Source organism: Haliotis rubra, unplaced genomic scaffold (genome assembly GCF_003918875.1).
Source record: "Haliotis rubra isolate DU_JTF1 unplaced genomic scaffold, ASM391887v1 Scf16, whole genome shotgun sequence".
Taxonomy (NCBI): Eukaryota; Metazoa; Mollusca; class Gastropoda; order Lepetellida; family Haliotidae; genus Haliotis; species Haliotis rubra.
In genome coordinates this window covers 99,922-122,698 of record NW_025765558.1, presented here as the reverse complement: position 1 = coordinate 122,698, position 22,777 = coordinate 99,922, and the positions used below count along the sequence as shown (strand labels likewise).

Here is a 22,777-nt window from a genome sequence, read left to right as displayed (position 1 = left end):
ATTGTAATTATTGAAGATTATTTGTAATTTTTATAATATTACAGGTATTCACTTGATTTAGAATTTATTTAAAGTTATATTTCAATTACACATATCTTACTAGTAAGTTGTGAAACGACTGTAAGATTAATGTTAACTATCTTCCAGGCAGAAGAGTATTTTACTTCCGGTTTTGTCGGCGAGCACGAACATCATCGAAAATGGAATTTGCTATGAGCTTGGTCCCCGAGAGTATTAAGTCACTCCCTGTGTACATGGTAAGAGAAACAATTTCCATTTGAGCGAATGTTTGGAATCTTGTTTAAGACGAAGAAAATTTTAAAATATCAGATGCAAGAGAACATGCCATATGGTCTATTCTCAGAAGCAAGAAACACGTCATCCCATTCTTCAATATTACCATATCCTGAAATTCAGGTAAAACATTATGATTTTGAACAGTAGCCAGCGAAGGTCACTGTCACACAGTTTACCAGACAGTTGATAAATAAATGCAATTTCACTTATATTGCAAAGTTCACATTTATATATTACACATGCAACTGTTTTTGTTTGTTAAATGGACAGTAATAAGCGAGCTGGAGCACTCTTTTATCTATTGTTATAGTTTTTGATAAAAGTTTACTGTGTAAGTCATGTTGTAGAATCACATTTCTTGAACATTGTGTTTGATAGTTCCACCCTTTCTGTAAGTAAATGCAATGCAAAACAAGGTGACAGATGTTCTTGCAGCCAGCTTAACCACCTCTGTTGATCATACTAAAGTTCACTGTCTTGTGGAACAATATATGTGATTGAACTAAGTGTTTGATAATGTTATTGACAATATACACTTGCATTCTCATGTATGAAGAGGAACACTTTTCTGGATAGACAACTTCTTTATTGCAATTTGCAATAGATGTGACGTTTCAATGTAGATGCTAACACCCTTATCAAGCAAGTGATGCACAACATTAAGCACAAGGAGAATGTATACATGAAGGGTATTTGGGTTCATACAACTGAAGAGGTTGATGTACAGTATGTTGACATTAGTGATGCAGATTGACCCTTCTTAGTAAACTTATGTAAGCTTAGAATCCTGCTCTTCATGGTTGGTATAGCATCATGGTATTGAAAAACATCATAACCCTAAGCACTGTATGATGTAAATCTGTTGAACTGATGGTGGTGTGTGGTCTTGTGCATAGAGGTCAGGTCACAAATCAGTTGAAGTTAGCAACTAGGCACAGCAACTGAGCACAGCTCCCAACTAGTCGGGAAACAGCAGACGCTGTTCCACCAGCCGTTTGTCACCCCTCGATGTGAAGCATAAAAATAGAACAATGCATGATAGTTTCTTAAACAACTTTTTCCGTGATCGATTATAAAACATCAGATGTCCCTATATTAGATGATAAGACATTTATCAGAGTGTTACACAGACTTCCAAAACTGTGGGTCCAGAGGACCCGCTGAAGTTAATCTCAACATGCCTGAGGGTCCTGTAAAAAAATTAAAGCAATGAAACACGTTTATATTTGTAATAAAGAATTAGGTAAATAGTAAAACAATGAGTGTTATTGTTTGTCATTCAGATCCAACATGATCGTTTTTCCTAATCCATTGTATGTTTTTGTGCTTTCTGGACATATTTTAGTGTCATGTTAACTCCTGAATTATAGACTTAACATGATTGAAAAATGCAATTCTAACTCAAATTTTGTCCTCGTTCAATACTGTTTACTTGAAAATATAACTAAACTATATATATTTTCATTGTGTTTTTGAAGGGCAGTTAAAGATGACTTGTACACATTGCTTGATAAAGAAATTAAAGGTGTCACAAGTGTGCATTCTAACATTTGAACATAATGAATTATGTCATGAAGAGATATATTTGTTTTCAGGATTTTGATGGACAGCGTCGGGCAGAGAAAACATTCCAGATCATCATTGTACTGTTTGGGGTAAGTAATCTGCTGTTATGATGTTATCAACACAGTCAAAATACATGAAAATGTTATGCAGAATTGCATCCCTCACTTGTGCAAAGGTCCAATGGGTTCAGATAAAGAATCTGCCCTGGTTACGATACTAAAGTGATCAGCGTGATGCTTTGGCTCATTGGTTTCAAATGGGTGGTAATGGTGGCCTAGTCATCATGCAGTGCCTGAAACCTGTGATGATGTGTTCGAATCCATGTTCACTTCTGGCTTTCCTCACATATTAAACTGACACCGATATACATGTAACAAGAATACTTAAGCAACAAGTTCACTCTCTTATTCACTCAAAGAATCGTGAGGTCTAAATTTTTTTTTGAAATTCCAATTACCTGACCGACCCTTAAAATTTGTCCTTATCCTGACTCATGCTCTTTTGCTTGTCTTCTTCTTCTTGCGAACATAGTGGAACACTTGTATCTCCCTAATTGAAGCTCCCTTCAATGTAAAATCACTAATTAGTACTCACCAAGAGTTGCCTCCCGCTTCATAAATGCGCGGGAAAGGAGGCGCCACCTCTTCCCTCATGCTTCACTCTCTCCTTCTTCGCCCAGTGTGCAGGATGTGAGAGCGCGCCTGTGTCTCCCTACACACTATATCCTTTGATTATTCTTAGTTAGTTACCTCTTGTAGTCATCTATAGAGGTTTAGCTAGTATCCTTCAACAATTATGTATTGATATTTATTCATATTTCTGCTGTTTATTCACGGGATTCCGTGATTGTTCAGCAGTTTACGTTGATGAAAATCTGTACTGTTTGTAGGTTACGTTTTTCTGCTGCTGATCCGCATTTAATATGCCCTAGCTGCACTGCACCATGTGCATTTTCTTCACGTTGCAGTTACTGTAATAATTTGTCTAACTCTGCGTTTAACAAATATTATCTTTGCGTCTTGAGACACGCAGCAGATAAGTCACGTAAACAGAGCCTAGCCATGGCTGATACATCGGAACCCCTAGCCAGTCAACTGCTGTCGGACGACCCCCTCCCGTCTGGTGTTCCGCTAGAGTTACCCTCAGAGGAGAGGCGTGGGACGCAGTCCGCCATCTCCATGAAGCGTCCTGCATCCCCAGATATCCTGTCGTCGCAGCCAAAGACTAAGAGGGCTTCTACTTCATCACAACGCAGACTTCGTACCCCCAGGGCAGCGTCTACCTCCAAGGGGAAACCAACGAAGTCTACTAGGACTTTCTCAGCCGAGATTGTTCCCGCCACAGAACTGGGCCTGTATGATGATCAGCCGATCATCATACCTGATGTACGTCACAAGAAACGACCGGTGTCGGCAACAGTGACGTCAGCGCAGATCTACACGCAGCCTGATGTACCAACGCTGATGTCTGACGATCTTCCTGAGGGTCCCGTCGCTACCAACGCAGATAGGGCACCACCTACATCTTCGCAGACCGTCCCAGATGACCTGGTTCTTCACATTATGAAGATGATGGAAGTCCGATATGGACTGGAGAGACAACCAGCCCAGAGCCTGAACCTTCGCGAAGGCTCCAACGTAGACGTCACCCCAGAGGGACCCCCCGTCAACGAAGGGGCTGCTATCAAGTCATTGCTGGGGAACCCACCTGCGCGAAGGACGTCACAGCCCACCTCTGCGAAGGACCCAGATGTTCAGCCTTCGCGCTAAGGACAGCTAGATTGTCACCTGCCTCGGACTCCGATGATCAACACTCACGAAGAGGTTCGCGAAGGAAGATCCTCTCATCCCCGGACTCTGACTCGGACCCCCAGCCTTTGCGAAGGTCAAGTCGTCACTCCCCAGGACCGGACTCAGATGAAGCTTCGCGAAGGGCACCAATTACAGGCTCCAAGTCATCTTCGTCTACAAGGTCATCGAGGGATTCCCTAAGAGGTTCGCGAATCTATCAACGTTCACCACATAGATCTCCACGAAGGTCACCATATAGACGCAGCTCGCCAGGCCGTTCTCCACGACAATCTCTTCGCCAGTCTCCACGTCGATCACCTCGTCGTTCACCTCGCCGATCTCCTCACAGGTCACCACGTCGATCTCCTCGCAGGTCATCACACCGTTCGCCTCACAAGTCTTCACGGAAGTCCCCAGACAGGTCTCCATTGACGTCAGCCTGCACAGCTGTAGAAGTATACAGGTCTCCACCTCAGTCACCATCGGAAGAGCATCAACCTCTTATTAGCGATCCTGTTACAGAAGATGATGGAGGCATCATATTCTCCGACGCAGAAATACGCTACTGGATGGTTAACAACCTGGACCTAGCTTTACCTTCCAAGAACGGTAACCCGGCCCACACTTATCTCATGAGGGAGGACAATGCAGACACCATCACCCTACCTCCGATCGACCTGATAGCAACGGTCTCCCAGAATCTGGACACAGCCTTCCATAAAGCCACTAAAGCCCAGGCGCCGCTCTTACCACAGTGCAACGCCAAAAAGTTCTCAACCCATAATATGGACCCATTTTTCAAGGCACAAGAAATTGATGATAACTTCAAAGTAATCAACGATGCCAAGAATAAGACCTACAAGATAGACGACCGCAAGCTAGTTCAGATCGAAACGATGACAAGGAGAATGTTCTTTGGCCTTAACAGATCAAGAACGATTAATGAAACTCTCATCACCAGATTTCGAGATTCTACATCAGAAGATGACAGAATGATTTACTCAGCCCTCCTTATGCAGTAGAAGGACCAGCAGTTCTTAACGGATCATCTTACATCAGTCTCCGCAGCGCTAACTCTGGCTCGTCGTCAAGGTCTCCTCGCTTCCTGTAGTTGGGGTGAACAGTTTACATCTCCACTCTACACAGCCCCGTGGTCTTCGCCATCTATCTTCGATGGAGGAATAGATAAAGTCTCTAAAGAAGTCACCAAGGATTCAAGGGAAGTCCTTATGATAAAGTCGATGGACACGCTAGCTAGCGTCATCAGGCAGACATCACAGAGATATTCAGGAAGATCAAATTTTACTGGCTTACAGAAAGCACGGGACAGGAAGATGGCCACCTCAAGAGGAAAAGATTCTTTTCGCCGCCCATACGGCAACTACAGAGGAGGATCTGGAAGAGGCAGGGCACCCAGAGGCTCCCGCAACTATAAACGATGAAAGGCGGGTTCGGAACGACTGGAGTCTTCCACCCCAAGTCGTTCCAGTACAACTATCACAAGTGGGTGGACGCCTTCAACTGCACTGGGAGAACTGGGGAATTCTACAAGACCCATATGTCTCCAACATCCTACAACACGGATATCGAATCCAACTACAGGCCACGTCTCCGCTTACAGTCAACCCTCACAAGTTCGACTTTCAGGCGCAACAACTACCAAAGTTACGAGAAGCTGTTTCATCTCTCCTAACCAAGCAGGCCATAGAAGTACTGGATCAAGTAAACATCGAACCAGGCTTCTACTCCCCAGTTTTCCTAGTGCCCAAGAAAAACTCCAAGGAAAAGTTCAGACTCATCTACAACATGAGCACGTTCAACGGAGATTATCTACGCAAACCGCCAACGTTTCGCATGATACATCTACCTCAACTACGGCACCTAGTTCGTCCCATGGACTACATGGCCAGTATAGATCTGCAGGATGCTTATCTACATATCCTGATACATCCCGAATCCAGGAAATACCTACGGTTTACACTAGACGGGCTGCATTATCAATGGAGAGTACTCCCATTTGGAATATCATCGGCCCCCTGGTTATTCACAAGAGTAACGAAACCCATCGTCACTTACCTACATCGTCTAGGGCTACGCAGTGCGTTCTACCTCGACGACGGGATTCAAGTAGATCAAGATCCACAGCGTCTCAAACTACAGTTAAACTTCATCATCAAGCTACTAACACAGCTAGGATGGTTAGTAAATCTACTCAAGTCGGACCTAGAACCTACGCAAGATCTGCAATTTCTAGGCATTCGATTTTTTATATTTTATACTTATCCTGACTCATGAGGTAAGCCCTCCCATCCTCCCCACATAACACTTTGGATTTCCCTGTAAATTCAAGTGTTGGGCTCGCTAAATCAGGAGAGAGTGAAGCATGAGGGAAGAGGTGGCGCCTCCTTTCCTGTGCATTTTGGAAGAGGGAGGCAACTCTTGGTGAGTACTAATTAGTGATTTTACATTGAAGGGAGCTTCAATTAGGGAGATACAAGTGTTCCACTATGTTCGCAAGAAGAAGAAGACAAGCAAAAGAGCATGAGTCAGGATAAGTATAAAATATCAATTTTATTCAGAAAATTACATTTCTGATGCCGACCCTTTTTTTTTAAGCGATATGAATAAGAATAAGCTTTCAGATACCATTGTTTTTTCCTGGCACCAACGGACACCGGTCATTCTGATAAAGAAAGTCGACTTGATGGCACAAGCTTGATTGAATAAACAATTACACATTGATAAATGTGTTATTAGTTCATACTTTACTTCTAAAATAATAAAGTAAAAAGCATATACTACCTACCTACCCTAAATTTTAAAGAGGTGTAATCGGAACCACAACATTTTTTTGTTTGGCTTGAGTCCCATTCAAAAGCTTGGAAACACTTGCACTGCATGTACCATGCTTGTTGTTATTGTCCACATGACCCCTGAAGATCTGGACTAGAATTGATCTTCAGTTACCCATACTTGTCATTATTGTTCACATGACCCATGAAGATCTGGACTAGAATTGATCTTCAGTTACCCATACTTGTCGTTATTTTTCACATGACCCATGAAGATCTGGACTAGAATTGATCTTCAGTTACCCATACTTGTCGTTATTGTTCACATGACCCATGAAGATCTGGACTAGAATTGATCTTCAGTTACCCATACTTGTCGTTATTGTTCATATGACCCATGAAGATCTGGACTAGAATTGATCTTCAGTTACCCATACTTGTCGTTATTGTTCACATGACCCATGAAGATCTGGACTAGAATTGATCTTCAGTTACCCATACTTGTCATTATTGTTCATATGACCCCTGAAGATCTGGACTAGAATTGATCTTCAGTTACCCATACTTGTCATTATTGTTCACATGACCCATGAAGATCTGGACTAGAATTGATCTTCAGTTACCCATACTTGTCGTAAGAGGCGACTGACGGGATCAGGTGGTCAGGCTCGCTGACTTGGTTGACACACGTCATCCTATCCCAATTGTGTAGATCGATGATCACTGTTGATCACAGGATTGTCTGGTCCAGACTCAATTATTTACAGACTGCTGTCAGTGCCATATAGCTGGAATACTGCGGAATGTGGCGTAAAACTAAACTCACTCACTATTGTTCATATGTAATGAAACATCTGCTATAACTGTTTCAGGCTGTTGGGTTTGTGTGGGGGTACATCTGCCAGCAGTTCTCACAGACGATGTACATTCTCCTGGCTGGATTTGCCCTGTCCTGCCTTGTAAGTTAACCCTCATGCCCACATGTGTCTACCCGTGGGGATTTAAATAGCCCTCCAGTAACTCCTTCAGTTGGAATACATTGCAGTACCCCATGCATAAACAAACCTGATAACTGATTCAGTAGATGTGAACCTGTAGAGATCCGGGTTAGAACATATATTCAGCAACCCATGCTTGCCATAAGAGGTGACTAAAGAGGTTGGGTGGTCAGGCTCGCTGACTTGGTTGATATGTGTCATCGTATCCCAATTGCGTAGATTGATGCTCATGCTGTTGATCACAGGAACGTCTGGTGCAGCTTGATTATTTACAGACCACTGCCACATAGCTGGAATATTGCTGAGTGTGGTGTTAAATAACAAACAAAATCGGTGTGTGGTACAATAAATCTTTTGTCCATCATTCATTTCACCCTTAACTATCACTCTTGTCTTTACATATTGTTCAATTTGTATTGGTGAAAAAATATCACACTTTTGCACACACATTGAGGGTGGGGAGGGGTGTAGATTCAGTAATCAATTTGTTTTTCAAATGTCACCTGCATTACGTGACTGTTGCAGCTCACCCTGCCCCCCTGGCCTATGTACCGACGTAAGCCCCTCCAGTGGCAGAAGCCCCGCCCCAAGGCTGATGGGGATGGTGCCAACACACAACAAAAATCAAAGAAGAAGAATAAGTAAATTCCAAATGGCGAGATTGTGTCATTTCTTCGTATTTGTGAATGTGTGCTTTGTCAATGTACCTCTTTTGAATGTGGATGAAAGGTTCTCGGATGCCTCATTAAATATTGTTTCGTTATACAGTGTTTTGTTGTGACTGCTTGCAGGAAATGATGTAAAAGAGAGGTCAAGTTTGATCAGTTAGCCTTTCCAGCAAATATCTGTCACAGGGATAGACGTAAGAAACCACTCAAGTGTGATTATGGGCACCCCTGATTATATTCAGCCGTGTTCTTTCAGGTGAAAATGTAAAACATAGAACAGTAACAATGAACAGTTTCAGGCTAGTTGCATTCTTGTGAAAGATTGTATTTCGACACAGTTTGTACAATACAACTTCTTCATTCAACATCCAGCCATCCCTGTTACATCTTCACAACCCAATCAGATCTCCAAGAAAACAATTGATCACCTTTGCTAGTATTTAGAGTTATCTCCCTTGTATCATAAGGGCTTGTCACCAACATGTGCTTCCCTTGAATCTTAGAAAAGATACCCAAGACAGATTAGGTACATTTGAGCTCCATTCGAAATGCAAAATGCTAAAAATATTTGCCTTGTGAAAATATACTAATGAAAGAGAGATAGTTTGCACTGAGATAGTTTTGAGATTGAAACTATTTCCAGAACAAAACTATGGTGGCACTTGAATCCAATATGACAGACAAACAACACCCTGGATAAACAAGGATGGTCCATGTGTAGACCATTAACATTTGTCAAAGTATGACACCTCTTTGTAATTGGAACTCATAGCTGGTCACAAACATACTTTCATTTCTTAGTCCATGTAAGTGGGACACATGGGTCATACTTTACAGATACATACAGAAAGTGAGTGAGTTTAGTTTTAGCAATATTCCAGCAATATCACAGCACAGGACACCAGAAATGGGCTTCACACATTGTACCAATGTGGGGAATTGAACCTGGGTTTTTGGCATGACGAGGTGAAGTCTTTAACCACTTGGGTACCCCATCGCCCCCATACATAAAGAAGCTCCTGTGAATCAGTGAGTGAGTTTAGTTTTACGCCACTTTTAGCAATATTCCAGCAATATCACAGCAGGGGACACCAGAAATGGGCTTCACACATTGTACCAATGTGGGGAATTGAACCTGGGTTTTTGGCATGACGAGGTGAAGTCTTTAACCACTTGGGTACCCCATCGCCCCCATACATAAAGAAGCTCCTGTGAATCAGTGAGTGAGTTTAGTTTTACGCCTCACTCAGCAATATTACAGCTATATGGCGGTTGTCTGAAGTAATTGTGTCTGGACCAGACAATCCAGTGATCAACAGCATGAGCATCGATCTGTGCAATTTGGAGCCGATGATGTGTCAACCACGTCAGCGAGCCTGACCACCCGATCCCGTTAGTCGCCGCTTACGACAAGCATGGGTTACTGAAGGTTCTCCAGTGAATGAGTGAGTGAATGTTGTTTAATGAAATATTCTACCTGTAAATCTGCAAATGTACATCTGGTCCAGTGTGGTATCTCGTTGGACAACAGTCATACAAACACTTGCACACACACCATGAAAGTGAAATATTTTTGACAACAGTAAGCATCTCTTGTGACACAAAAAAGACAAAAACCAAGGTAGCTAATATGTTCTGTTTATTTAATACTCTCTGGTTGTCTCCAGTGGTGTAAAATCAAGTAGGCATTATATACAAGAGTGAAAACTGAATACAACTTATCTAACACAAAAACCTGTAGTGTTATATAGGAATGATGTATATATGAGGAATCCTGGGTTGCTGTTTGCCATAAGTAGATGCCACTGTCAATGTTCATTAAATTGGACAAACCACTGTACGAATCATAGCACAAAGTCATCATAAAGTTATCATCTCTTCATAGTTCTTCCTGAATCTGCCTGTATTGTGAATGAGGTGACAGTGAGTGCATTTGGTCTAAAACTGCTTTGAATAGTATTCCTGTTCTGTCACATGTTTGTTTCATGAAGCAGGAAAGCACTAAGTGATAAAGATCTTGGACGTTTACCACTTCTGTGAAACCAATAATTACATATATGGTGCCCCGAACCTTGAAACATAATCAGGGTGAACCTGGATTCGAACCCGGGATGACTATGCCAGCCATGCCCTTGAATATTTGAAGTTTCAAAGTTTTAAAATTTAAAAATCAATACATCTTCATTTTGTCTTTAATTTTGAAACATTATGAAAATGTGTCCATAAACCAAAAATCTCATAGGTATTGTATTCTGGAATGTATTGTACAAGACCTGTCAGTGTCTCTCATGATTTCATGCCATGTTCAAACAGTACAAGTGTTATTTATTGTGATAATGGTCTCTCACAATGACAGATGACTATTACAAATCAATATCTTCACCGATATTACACATCCGAATGTCAGTTTGTATATTATAACTGTTTTGTCCCTAAAACGTGATAACAAGTGGTGAAACCATTTGATAGTTCAGACCACAGAAGCAGTTTGGATATGTTTGGATGGAAGTGAAACTCGGAAAACATCTCATAAGGCGATCTAGGATCATAACCGACTGGGAATGTTCTTGTCTAATCTGAAAGTAATTGTTCTCCACACCAACTGACACTGACAAAGTCACTCCCAACTGGTTACCGTTGAAATGTCCCCCTGGTACAAAACAACATATTGAGTTGGACCCAAATTTGTATTGCCATATAATTTTTGTGGCCAGACAGTAAGAGTACCCAGATTTTGTTCTCATTTAGCAGCATGATACATTCATGACATCAACCCACTTTGCAGAACAAGAGGAGATAACTTTTCACAAAATGGACTTCAACTCAAGGTCCCGTTTATCAATAGTCATGATATGGCTGAAATACTGCCGATATGACTTTAAATTTTAACTCACTCACTCACCTTTTTGACAATATAGGCTTGAAAAAAAGTACCAGGAAGTTCTGAGGGAATTGCGGCATGACAGTGATGGTGACATAAACTGATCATGGACCATTTACAACAGGGACTATTGCAAAGTAATCTGGGTACAACTTGATATTTTGTTTTGATCGCAGTGTACATTTTAAAGGTAAACTCATCAAGGGTGACCTTATCAGCCCAACTGACTTCATTGTTGATAACGTGTGCTGGCCACGATAACACATATTGTTAACTAACACTGAGACACATCTGAGCACACAATTGTAAAACATGAAGTACAGACAGGAAAAGTCCTCAAAAATTCATTACAAAATACTGTCTCCACATGCATGATAAAATGGTTTAATTTTTTCGTTGAAAGAATTCAACACACAACCATGACACAACCCAACTGGCTACGATTAGCAGTAGGAAACTAGTTTCGCTGACAATTTCACAAATGGTATTCGTTGCACTGGGTAAAAGCACTCGAGGCACCACACATTCTAACTCTACAAATCCAGTAGCAGGAAAATGATGTAATTCTTATCTCAAGACTAGAAACGTATAACTACATTCTGTAGAAGTCAAATCACTAGGAAAATGTCACAATAATATAATACACATTGGGAATGTTCTGCAAAGAGTCTGTTGACACTGTACTCCCTGCCATTACGGTATCTTGCCAGGTTTGTTACTTTATCGAACTCCCCCAACAACTGAAATCCTAAACACATGTTCTTGGAATATAATCTTACAGAAAATATTTGCATACAAACAGAAAAGATATTCATGATATAAGGAATTCTTTTCAAGAACCTTCATGAGCAGTTTAGTTTTCGATTAAGAAAATTACAAAAAAAATTCAATAAATATTTCCATAAACAAAATATTGGATAATAGACATGTAGTCATGTTATCAGAAAATAAAACATAAACTAAAGGCCCATGCTTTGTGACCAAGCTGTGGATAGCTGCATGCAGACACCACTGTTGGCAGGATATATCACACAAGTAGGATGACTTTAAGACAATGCTGAATCCATGTGTAGTTCATATGTCATATATACAGTTAACAAGAAAATGAAGAGCTCTCCAAACTACAGCACTAAATGATCTAAGTACATGTATGTGTATTTTGCAATAAGCAAACATGTAAAACTATTTCAAATTTAATTAAGAAAAGCCATTGTTAAGTAAAAGCCATACGATTGTACAAAGAAAAAAAAAGAAATAAACTGTAAATTATTTCATAAGGAAATAACAACTTATTTCAATGCAAAGAAAAAACATTTTCTATATAAAGGTACTAGGAATTATTTTCTCCTACAAAAATTACAGAGAAAAACAAGAATAGTATATGGTTTTAAAAATAAATACCAAATTGTCACTTCCAACAATACAGTTTATAGTGTATTGTGAGTTCTCTGAAACTAGCTGAATTAAGGGAGATTACAAAAAGAGAAATGTTTATTCAAGATTAACACTACCACACAACAATGTTTTCTATGCTCCACATCAAGACCTTGCGATAAGCATATCCCTGGGGACAATCAAACAGTGACATGTTGAAACCAGCTGTACATACAAAGTGGTGAGAAAGCCATCACTCATTAAGAAAACAAAATTTGGCACAAAAATTAAATTACATTTACAGAAACTAGGGACAAAACATAAATATTAGGCTAAAATTCCAGAGAAATTGTGAAAAAAAAATACAACAAAGAAAATGTTCAACAACAAATGTACTGATAAGCATAAATGACTTTGTTGATACAAGTATGAAATAAATAAAATAAATTACAGCTATTATATTGGTTAATTGTTGGACTGACTGACATGGAATGTATCACTAAAAAATGTTAGTTTCTGGATTAAGGTTTCATGTTTTCATCGATATCATGCATAAATTTTATTACAATATTCAACATAATCAATTTCATGGAGAACATTCTCCAAAGAAATAGACAACACTGTAGATATTATAAAATAGTTGTTATTATTCCAATTCATGTGATGAAAATAACTTCCTTATGGCTGTATTTTTTAAAAATCTGCTATGGGAGTTCACTTTATTTTTTCTGAACATACCTTAGATTTTATTTGATGGACAGTATCAATCATATGTTAAACATGTTTTATTAATCAATAGTGATTCAATGAAACAACACCCACAATCTATATGATCTTATAAGCACTGACATCAACAATTTCCCCACAGATAAACGAGACTAAATTATACTGACTACAGTTGGGTAGGAATGTTATTTGAGAATGGAATGAACTGGATTTATCGAACAAAGAACAGTATCTATTCTAACTGACATACTCATGATATATCTAGAAAATAGGATCGACAAGGATTTGTTTAGTTGAATATATAGACTTTGTTTTAAACTCTATTGTAATATATACATTAATATTGGAGTGCATTGGTGATGCTGGGATGAAGGTTAAGATGCCATAGGGATATTGAACAAGACACACACTGAGGGGCTCAACACTCAAACTCAAACTTGATTCTTGACGTAACATGATACAGCAAAGTCATGATATGATACGTATCGAACCATATCTAGGTCAAATCATGTGAAAAATTCCTGTCTATAAATAGTTCAGTGCAGTTTCGAAAGAGAAGCAACTTGTAGAAACAATCACAATGGCTATATTTCATAAGTAGTGACCTTGAAACACTGGTAATAACACAGTTTTCAAAACAACCGACATAAAAACTGGAGGGCCATTGTAAGAGTAGGAAGTAATTTATTTTAGAATTGTCAATTTTGATACAGAAAAAATGTATCTTGCATTGTATTGTCACATGAAAACTTGAATCGATATTCAACTTCATGTATCAAACCGCTTAATCATAGTTCCAAACCTCCCATTTCATGCAGTATCAAAGGCTGGTATTTGAGATGAAACTATCAAAAGCTTTAGAATTTCAAGAAATGAAGTCTGAGCAAATCGGAACTCACAGTGAAATATCTGCAAAAATCATGAAATGTCCCAGTATTTGAACAATACACAACATGATGAAATGCCAAAAAAATAATATTAATCATGCTCAAGGTATAATTCAGGTTTAAACAATGCTTTCTGTGACATGAAATACACAAATGATCTTGTCAGTTCAAAATGAGAATACTCTAGGTAAAGTTCATAATATGGTGCCATTATCGTGCCAAGTGTAATACTACTCAGTGTTAACTTGAAATTCTTTAAAAATCAAATTATTGAAAGTTCAAGGCAATCAGAGAGGTGACACCACACTACAGGGCCAATGAATAAAGTGCTTCTAATAGTACATCCAGTCAGAGCAAACCAAATCAGTTTCACTGAACATTTGTCTACTCTAAATTATAATTATTCTCTAAAACATGCTCATTGCTAAGTTTACTACCTGGTACAAATTAACTAGACATGGGTCCCGATCTACAAAGCATTTGTAGCGCTACGACATTCATAAGCCTATGATAAACTATAGAGTTACGACAGGTCGTAACGTTATGAATTCTTTGTGGATCTTCTCCCAGTGTGTATAGCATTACTGCAGTATTACAACCTATCATAACCAGATAGTCTGTCACAGGCTTACATATGCTGTAGTGCTACAAACACTTTGTGGCCCTGGGTCCCTTTCCACAAGACGATCTGGGCCTGTTTCATTATAAAGCGATCGTAGCGCTATGACTGTAGTAAGTCTAAGTCTGGGAGTTACGATCACCTTAGTACTAAGATCGACTTATGGATCGTGGCCCTGGGCTTTATGCTACTGCTAAACACACATATCCTCTGTATATCAAACCAACGGATGAGGGGGCCCCAAGACGGATTTGTGATTAAGACCTTGATGGTGAACTATTCAGCTAAAATGGTTGCATAGACAGGGTGGGGCCATCTGAGTGCTGCACAGAACTTGCAGTGACTCTTAGCGGTGATTTCAGATAGCTTGTCGCTGACTTCACTAAAGTAATGTTTTACGATCACAGTTTCAACAGTCCTCTGTATAGATTAAATACAATATAAACAGTCTCTTCATGCTGCTGTCCTCTCTATACAATTATACAGCCACATAGGTACATCTAAATAATAACTCCTGTAGATAAGTTAATGACTACAATGTAAATGTTCTGAAATATAACTCACCGACTATACACAAATATCTCGATACAAACTTCAGGGTTACAAAGGTACAACGACTACATGACTTGATAGGTACTGAGACAACAAAGGAATTCTGACATTAAGTAAACTGTGTTTGTATGACTCTGGGACATCTTGTGATCTGGTCACATGACTTGGTCAGGTGACCAAATCATGTGACATATTGCATGATCTGGCCTCCACACATACTGATGTACAGTTTTGGTGGAACACAAAACTATCACTGCTTAAAAGAAGTAACTCTTGGGACATGGAGTCACTTCACTTTGTACAAATACAGCACAGAGCGCTTGTGTTCAATAACATTCAAAGAACGATTCATTTTATTGCTCAGAGTATTAAATATGCAAACACTAGCAGAAAATCAGCAGATCATAAAGCATAATATAAACAGTTGGCTAAATCTGTAGTATATCTTGAACTATCCACAGATATCAGAGAATATACATTGATTTGAAGAAAATATATCACAGAAACTAAGCTCTGAAATTACAAGTTTTATGGCCTCCTTCATAGAGACTTTCGTACCACTGGCCATTATTGCAGTGTAAGTAGCAGTAAAGTCAACATGGCTGATTGTTACTCAACCAATAATATATCAGCATTTTCTTTTCAACAAGTGATTGACAGGCCAACTGCCAATGGAAACTCCTGCAGCCATCATTACAGCAGTATTTGCATGGTATCAGCAGTATTTTCTTGATGCATCACATGTACAATGATTTTAATATTACATCAATAATTATATAAATATTAAGATATATAATGGACAGGAGACAGTATAAGCCATTTGCTGCAGCAGTACAGAAAATGTTTGTTAGATATAACCTATGTATGTGTGGAGGCAAGATTGTTTGCTTCCCTGTGGGAATGGCCGGCTGGACCGGAATACTGGTCACATTACATATATAACTATACATATACATGTAGGTACAAAATAGCAAAATATCGTACACATATGGATAATTATAGTCACACTGAGAATTTCTTTCTGCGTGACTTCATGAAAGAAACTTAACAAAACAAGAAACATGAACAACTGTTTCTGCTGCCCTGGAAATTAGATTCCTTGATGGTTGCCACAGAAGCAGATCCCATGAAACGGTTGCCATGGAAACAGATCCACGAAAAGGTTGTTCTTCAGCAGAGTAGGACGTCACTGTTTGTAAACAGATGCAGCAGTTGTGATCAAAGTCAAAACAAATCAACAATAAACTTAACAAGGGAATGTGAATAGTTCATGGGTATTATCAGCAGTGATGGTGTTGCAAAAAATATACGTCAGCTCTTCTGCAACAGCGTTGCATATTGTAGTGTCAGCAGCGTCGCAGTGACAAATTAACATTGTATCAATGGTTCCCATGTTATAACAATGCTGTGTAAAGTGTAACATTGTTCATCACAATCTCTTCAGTTGAGCTCTTCCTGAGGATGTTTCATCTTGTGGGCTGCCATCTGTGCCGGTCCGAGGACAGCATGGTGACACGACGGGAATGTGCAGTGGTAGTGAGTCTGCTTTTTGTAGTAGGAACACATGGCATTCCTGCAGTCCTCACTGCCAGTGAATTTCTTAAAGCCATTGGAAGCAATACTGTCCATCTTGCTATGATATTTACGGTGAGCTTGAACTTTGCTGGAATCAGCACAGGCAAATGGGCACTTCAGACAGTGAAAGTGTGATGACTTTACAGAGAGTTCGCAACCCTCGCTTCCGCACGCCACAGACGGCGAAAGTGGTAGAACTCTCCATCCATTATGTTATCAAGTCTTTCATGACGTAGCACATGCTGGATGAAGCGTGTTCTATCACTGAAACCGTACCCACAGTCCTCCCTCATACAGTGATAATGTGTGGAGCTCTGGCGGTAGGTGCAGGAGGTATATCCGCAATCATCACCAGATCGATGTTTGGTGAACCCCTCCGGGATGACAATTTGTTCTTTAGAGCTCTGTGGACTTGACAATTTCCTCTGTTTGGCCATCACCATATCACTGTCAATGAAATCTTCATGTCTTGTAGCTATTCGTTTTCGTCCTGAACGACGGGACAAGGACAGATTGAGCCCAACCTCTGATTCCTCCTCCTCATCATTACCAGCATCTGACCCTCGTCCTTCATCAACCACCAGAGGACCATCTTCATAGCTGTCATAACTGTAGTTGTAGGAGTCGCTTCCATTAGTAGCCTCTTCTACCAGAGCCCCATCCATACTGTTCCCATTTATATCTTCATCATCTTCATCCTCATCCTCCAGATCCTCACTGCTGTTGTCTGATCCAAGAGTCTGTCTGCTTTGCAGCATGTTTGCAAAGGCTTCAGGATTGAGGTTGAGAGATGATGAAGCTGATAGCCCATAGTTGCCATCTTGCTGCTCATCCTCCTCAGCATTCTCCTCCTCCTCTTCTTCTTCCTCCTCATCCACTTCCTCCTCAATGGGCAGTGCAGTGTTGGAGAGGTCCAGACCCTTCATTGGATCAGGTTTGGGCATAAGGTGAACATGTTTGCCTGCTCTCCCTCCAGACTCAGATCTCCGGAATCGAAGTCCATGTTTACCCATGTGACAGCGCAGCCTGGCTGGGTCGGAGAAGGCTTGGTTACACTCCAGACAGTGATAATGATCCTTCTTCTTCAGCTTGCAGAACGGCCGTCCACAATTGGAGTTTAGAGCATAATGCATCTTGCTTCTCATCTGACCCCAGTTTGGTTGGGGAGGGGTGAGCCCTTTTTGTTGTAGCAGCACTGTGAGGGGCATGGCGTTGGCCATGGGAAGCTGCAACTGTCCTGCCATGAATAAAGTCGACATGTTATTGGGCAGACCAGGGATGGTTGACGGTAGGGGTTGTGCCACCATGGACTGGGTGTTGAGGGTATTGGCCATTGCAGACAGGGACTGGGTTGTGAGATTGCTAGCCATGGTCAAGGACATAGGTTGGCTGAAGACTGTTCCAGGGACTGTACTGCGTACGTCAGTCAGGGGAGACATAGGGTAGAAGGTGCCAGCTGCCTTAACAACGTTCTTGTTCTTCGGATCCAGCTGTAATCCTGGCATTGCAGGGACGATGGGGATGAAATTGGTCACTTCTTTCTTAGCTGAGGCTGGGACTGGAGCAATTTTGGGAACTGGTGGCATCTTGTGTTTTCTGTCATGCTGAACCATCGTGCTGTGACGGACAAATGAATAGTCACATTTGGGCTTCAGGCAATGGAAATGTCGATTAGCACGGTTGTTGTGACAGTGAGGACGTCTGCAGTCAATATTTCGGTCAAAGAACTCAAAGCCTTCTAAGATGTTGACAAAGTTATGAAAGTCTTTAGCATGAAGGTTGAGGACATCCATCCTGTCAGTGGCATGATGACATCGAGGTCGAGCACAGTGGAAATGATCCTTCATGTAATACATGCATTGTGTGTCCGGACAGGGTTCATCTGCGGCGAAGTGCTTGAATCCATTAATGACCTCAGCCGCTGGGTCAAACTTTCCCTCTGAGTACAGCTTCACCGATTCCTGGATCACCGATTCTGGCAGTTCCACTTTCGGAACATTTGGAATTTCAGTCCTGGGATACTTGGGAGGGCGACCTCGTCTTCGCTTTGAGAATTCGTCATCCTTGGAATTTCCAAACTTGCCTTTTCCGCCTGATGCCTTGGCATACTCATGGATGCGGTAATGTTCAAGTCGGGCAAATGCTGGTCCGGTGTGGGGAATAGCGTGGGAACAGCCAGTCTGAAAACAGAGTGATTGTTGTGAATATTCTTTTTTTTTCATTTCACTGTTGTTTCATTTCTTCTACCTCAAATATTGAATCACATTCATTTGATGGAAATCACATGAAGAAAACATCAAATACATGTCCTTTTGTTTGGCTACAGGTTTCTATTGGAAATATCATTTATGAATCTATTAACCAAGCTTCATTGTTTTACTCCTCCATTCAACACTGACATGTGGTATGTACGTACCCAGTTGCAGTGGTAGTGCTTCTGTTTAAGGTTGAACTGGCAGCTATCTGGACACGCCTGAAGCTCTTCGTACATCAGATACACCAGAGGTGTGATACGGTCCTGGATTTCATGGAACCTACAACACAGACAACACATCAGCACATTTGATGGAAAACAGCTGATAAGGCAAGCATCATCAGAGATAACTGTCATGAAAAGAGATATCAGGATGTCACTGATTGAGTACAGTTTTATGACCTGTTCTTTGAGGTGAACCCCGAAGACACGGGTTCGATTCCCCACATGGGTACAATGTGTGAAGAACATTTCTGGTGTATCCTGCCATGATATTAATGGAATATTGCTAAAGGCAGCGTAAAACCAAACTCACTCATTCACTCACTCTTTGGGTTGATAAGTGACTGCTACCTCACCATCCTTTCATGTGTTGTTTTCTTATGAATGAGTATTAAACTGGGATTTAAGTCACTTTATCAAGACATGTCAGCTCAGCGTGTAGAAAGTAATGTAAAACATTTTCCATTTCGGTTAAGCTAACAAGACCTGTTAAATCTGGTGGATTTTGATCAAAGAACCAGCCATACTATAGGAATTCAACTGCCTGGAGTATGTAGACAGGTGTAAAAACATCAGGTTGACTAAACAAGGCACTCACTTGGCATGTTCTCGCACTCCGTCCTTGGATCGGAAAAGAACCTGACATCCATCCACCCTGCAGTGGTAGTGGTCCTTGTACAGATACTGGCAGCGGGAGTTGCACGGGTCGTTTGCTGTGTACCTGACATACACAACACATCAGTGTTAACAGTAAATCACTCTTGATTTTACACACTAGTCTCAGCATGTTTACTACTCTTTGCATATATTACAAAAATATTAATTGCAATCATTGGCAGTGAAGCACTTCACACATTGTAATCAAGTGGGATCTAAACCAGATTTTAACACCTATTACCTACTTGGCTACACAAAACACCTCTACTTGTCTAAAGCTCATTTGTAAAATATCCATCCATACCAGGACTGACTGTCATCAACATTCTTTGAGAACAAGATGTTTTCATTTTTCAGCTTAATGAATTTATGAACAGATTCATTGAAATTACTTTCATCAAACATTCAAAATGCTTTAGTCACATGATATTTGAATGAAGGAACTCATATCAAAAGACCTGAATGCAGAAATTGAATGCAGTCTACAGAACATAATGAATGGACGGTGGATCTTGCAGTACAAATTGAACCTACCTGATGAGATACGCCTTCCAGGACTCATCTTTCTCCCTCTTCTCTGGAGATGGTCGTACCATTTCAACGCCATGGGATGGTGTGTTCTCACCAGATGATGGGGGATTGGAGTGATCCTTCTGGGGACTAATGGCAGATGGGATTGGCAAGGTCAGAGAATCATTCAGCTTTTCCTCTGAGACAATGGCCACATGATTCAACAGACCTGAACTCTGGTCAGTGGGCTCAGTTGGCTCAAGCTTGACCTTGACATTCCTCTCCATGATTGGAGGAGACATGCTGTTACTGTTCCCGCTGTCGGACCTTCTCCCTTTGGGTGATTCCATTTCCGTCTTGATTTTAACAGGCAAGGACATAGAGGGCACTACCTGAGGGGTCAAGTTTGTCCCAACTGGAAGGGGCACCTGTGCAAGAATCTGCCCAGCTCCCGACAGAGCAGAGACCCCTTGTAAGGAGCCCATTACCTGTTGGGCAGGGCGAGGCTGTGAGGGTGATCCCTTCTGGACCTGCCGGTAGGTGCGGTAGGCATTCTCGAAGTCTCGTCGTTCATGCTTACGCTTGTGCGAATACAGCTGAGCAGTTGAGTGTAGCACATAGTTGCAACCTGCAAGTCAGAAATGAATGTAAGCATGGGCCACGGTAGATAAATATTCAGGCAGCGAATCATTATCAACTTTGCAGTCTGTATTGAGATCTATTGATAAAACTTGAAAAATAATGAAGCTCAAATATGTTAGTGAGTAAAAACATATTGTTTTAAACAAAAGTAAAGCAGTATATGATGGTAATGAGACAACAGAACTGATAGTGGCCCGTCGTTAAGGTTGAGCGGTCCAATATCATTTGCAGCGGACCGCAAATTTCTGATAATGGGAGGGCCGTTTCATGATAATTCCATGTATTTTAGCTATAATAACATCTCACTCATCAAAATTACAGCTACATCATGGTGGACAGTAAATTATCAAAGTATATACCAGATATCATGGTGGGGGACACCAGAAATGGGCTTCACACATTGTACCCATGTGGGGATTCGAACCCGGGTCTTCGACGTGACGAGCCAACGCTTTAACCACTAGGCTACCCCACCGCCCCGAGAGGAGAATGAAATTTGAGGGCATACCGATCCACTGATGGGGTAATAATTTTGTATAGCACTCAAAGCATGCACTTGTGTATTGAACTAAAGGCATTACTATTGTCACTATCATTATTACAGCCATACAAGCATTAGATGCTTGGGACATATTCTGTTACAGGATCACATAGCCATCAACCATCTGTTTCTGATAAACGAGTAAGCAAAACAGACTCACCTGGTCTGATGCAGTGAATATGGTTGCTGATTTTGGAAAACCTGCAGGCCTTGTAGGAACAGTGCTCATACTTCATAAATTTCTTGAATCCATCCCGCCCCAGGATCTCATCCTTCTGATGGTAGCTCTTGTGCTTCTCTGTAACACAGGCAGTCACATACATGAGTTGACTTCACTCACACAATGTGTCTATCCTCCACCACCATTTGGTGGTCAATTCTACTTTTGTAAATGCTGTGGACCCATTGGCATCATAGCGTTCTCTTGAGCCTGATTCAAATGGGACACTTCTAAAAATAGTCATCCAATCAAATCACCCTCATGAGCATGAGGATGCATGTGTTAAGTTTGACAGGTTAACATAACTTCCAATACAAATGGGTACAGGGAATTTATTGTAACAGAATGGAGACATCCAAAATACATATAAGTCCTCAACTAGTCACAGAGCATTTTCATATGAATATTCTGTAATTAATACCAAAGATTCTAAAGAAACAACCAGGCACCACATGGCTCTTACGATGTATATAAAATTGTATCAGTTTATGGACAGATTTGACCAGACAGTGGAAAGGAGAATAAAGGGAGTTAACTCTGTCATACCCATGTCAGCTTTGTTCTTGAAAGTAAATTTGCAGCTTGTTCGTCGACAATGGAAATGTGTTGTGCGTTGACCATAGAATTGACATGAGGGTGTCCCACAATCCTCTGTGGCCCGGAATCGTTGAAAACCTTCCATGATGATAGCGGAGTCCTTGCGATGGTAGTTAGCATGCATCTGCACATCCGATGTGCTGATGTAGACCTTGTCACAGCCAGGCTGTAGGAAATAAATACTCCCTTATAGAGCTGAAGATCAAACACAGGTCTGCATGCAAAAAGTAAATATGGAAGTCATGACTTTCCAATTTACTGTCAGTTACTTCCGTGTAATTACTATGAACTGTTTCACTACTTATTTTCAACAGAGTGTCTTACTTATCTCCACAGTGAAATTTTCAAACTTAATATCATTTTTTTTAAACACCCAATTCTTTCATATGAGTTTAGTAAATCTGTCATG

The 22,777-nt window shown here is 40.7% G+C and overlaps 2 protein-coding genes across 2 annotated transcripts in view; one reads left to right on the top strand and one right to left on the bottom strand.

Moving 5' to 3' along the window:
* Positions 1-144: 144 nt before the first annotated feature.
* On the top strand, positions 145-8,206 carry LOC124271344 (signal peptidase complex subunit 1-like). Its single transcript, XM_046706438.1, has 4 exons — positions 145-257; positions 1,893-1,952; positions 7,318-7,404; positions 7,969-8,206. The coding sequence occupies exons 1-4, from the start codon at positions 201-203 to the stop codon at positions 8,086-8,088; spliced, it is 324 nt and encodes a 107-aa protein (XP_046562394.1). The 5' UTR covers positions 145-200; the 3' UTR covers positions 8,089-8,206.
* A 1,527-nt stretch (positions 8,207-9,733) lies between these two features.
* Positions 9,734-22,777, bottom strand: part of LOC124271341 (zinc finger protein castor homolog 1-like) — a 59,373-nt gene continuing 46,329 nt past the window's right edge. The window contains 7 exon segments of the mRNA XM_046706429.1: positions 9,734-16,907; positions 16,910-18,905; positions 19,142-19,259; positions 19,800-19,922; positions 20,393-20,996; positions 21,712-21,849; positions 22,318-22,534. Of these exon segments, the coding sequence (XP_046562385.1) occupies positions 16,591-16,907; positions 16,910-18,905; positions 19,142-19,259; positions 19,800-19,922; positions 20,393-20,996; positions 21,712-21,849; positions 22,318-22,534 (3,513 nt within the window). The 3' untranslated portion in view covers positions 9,734-16,590.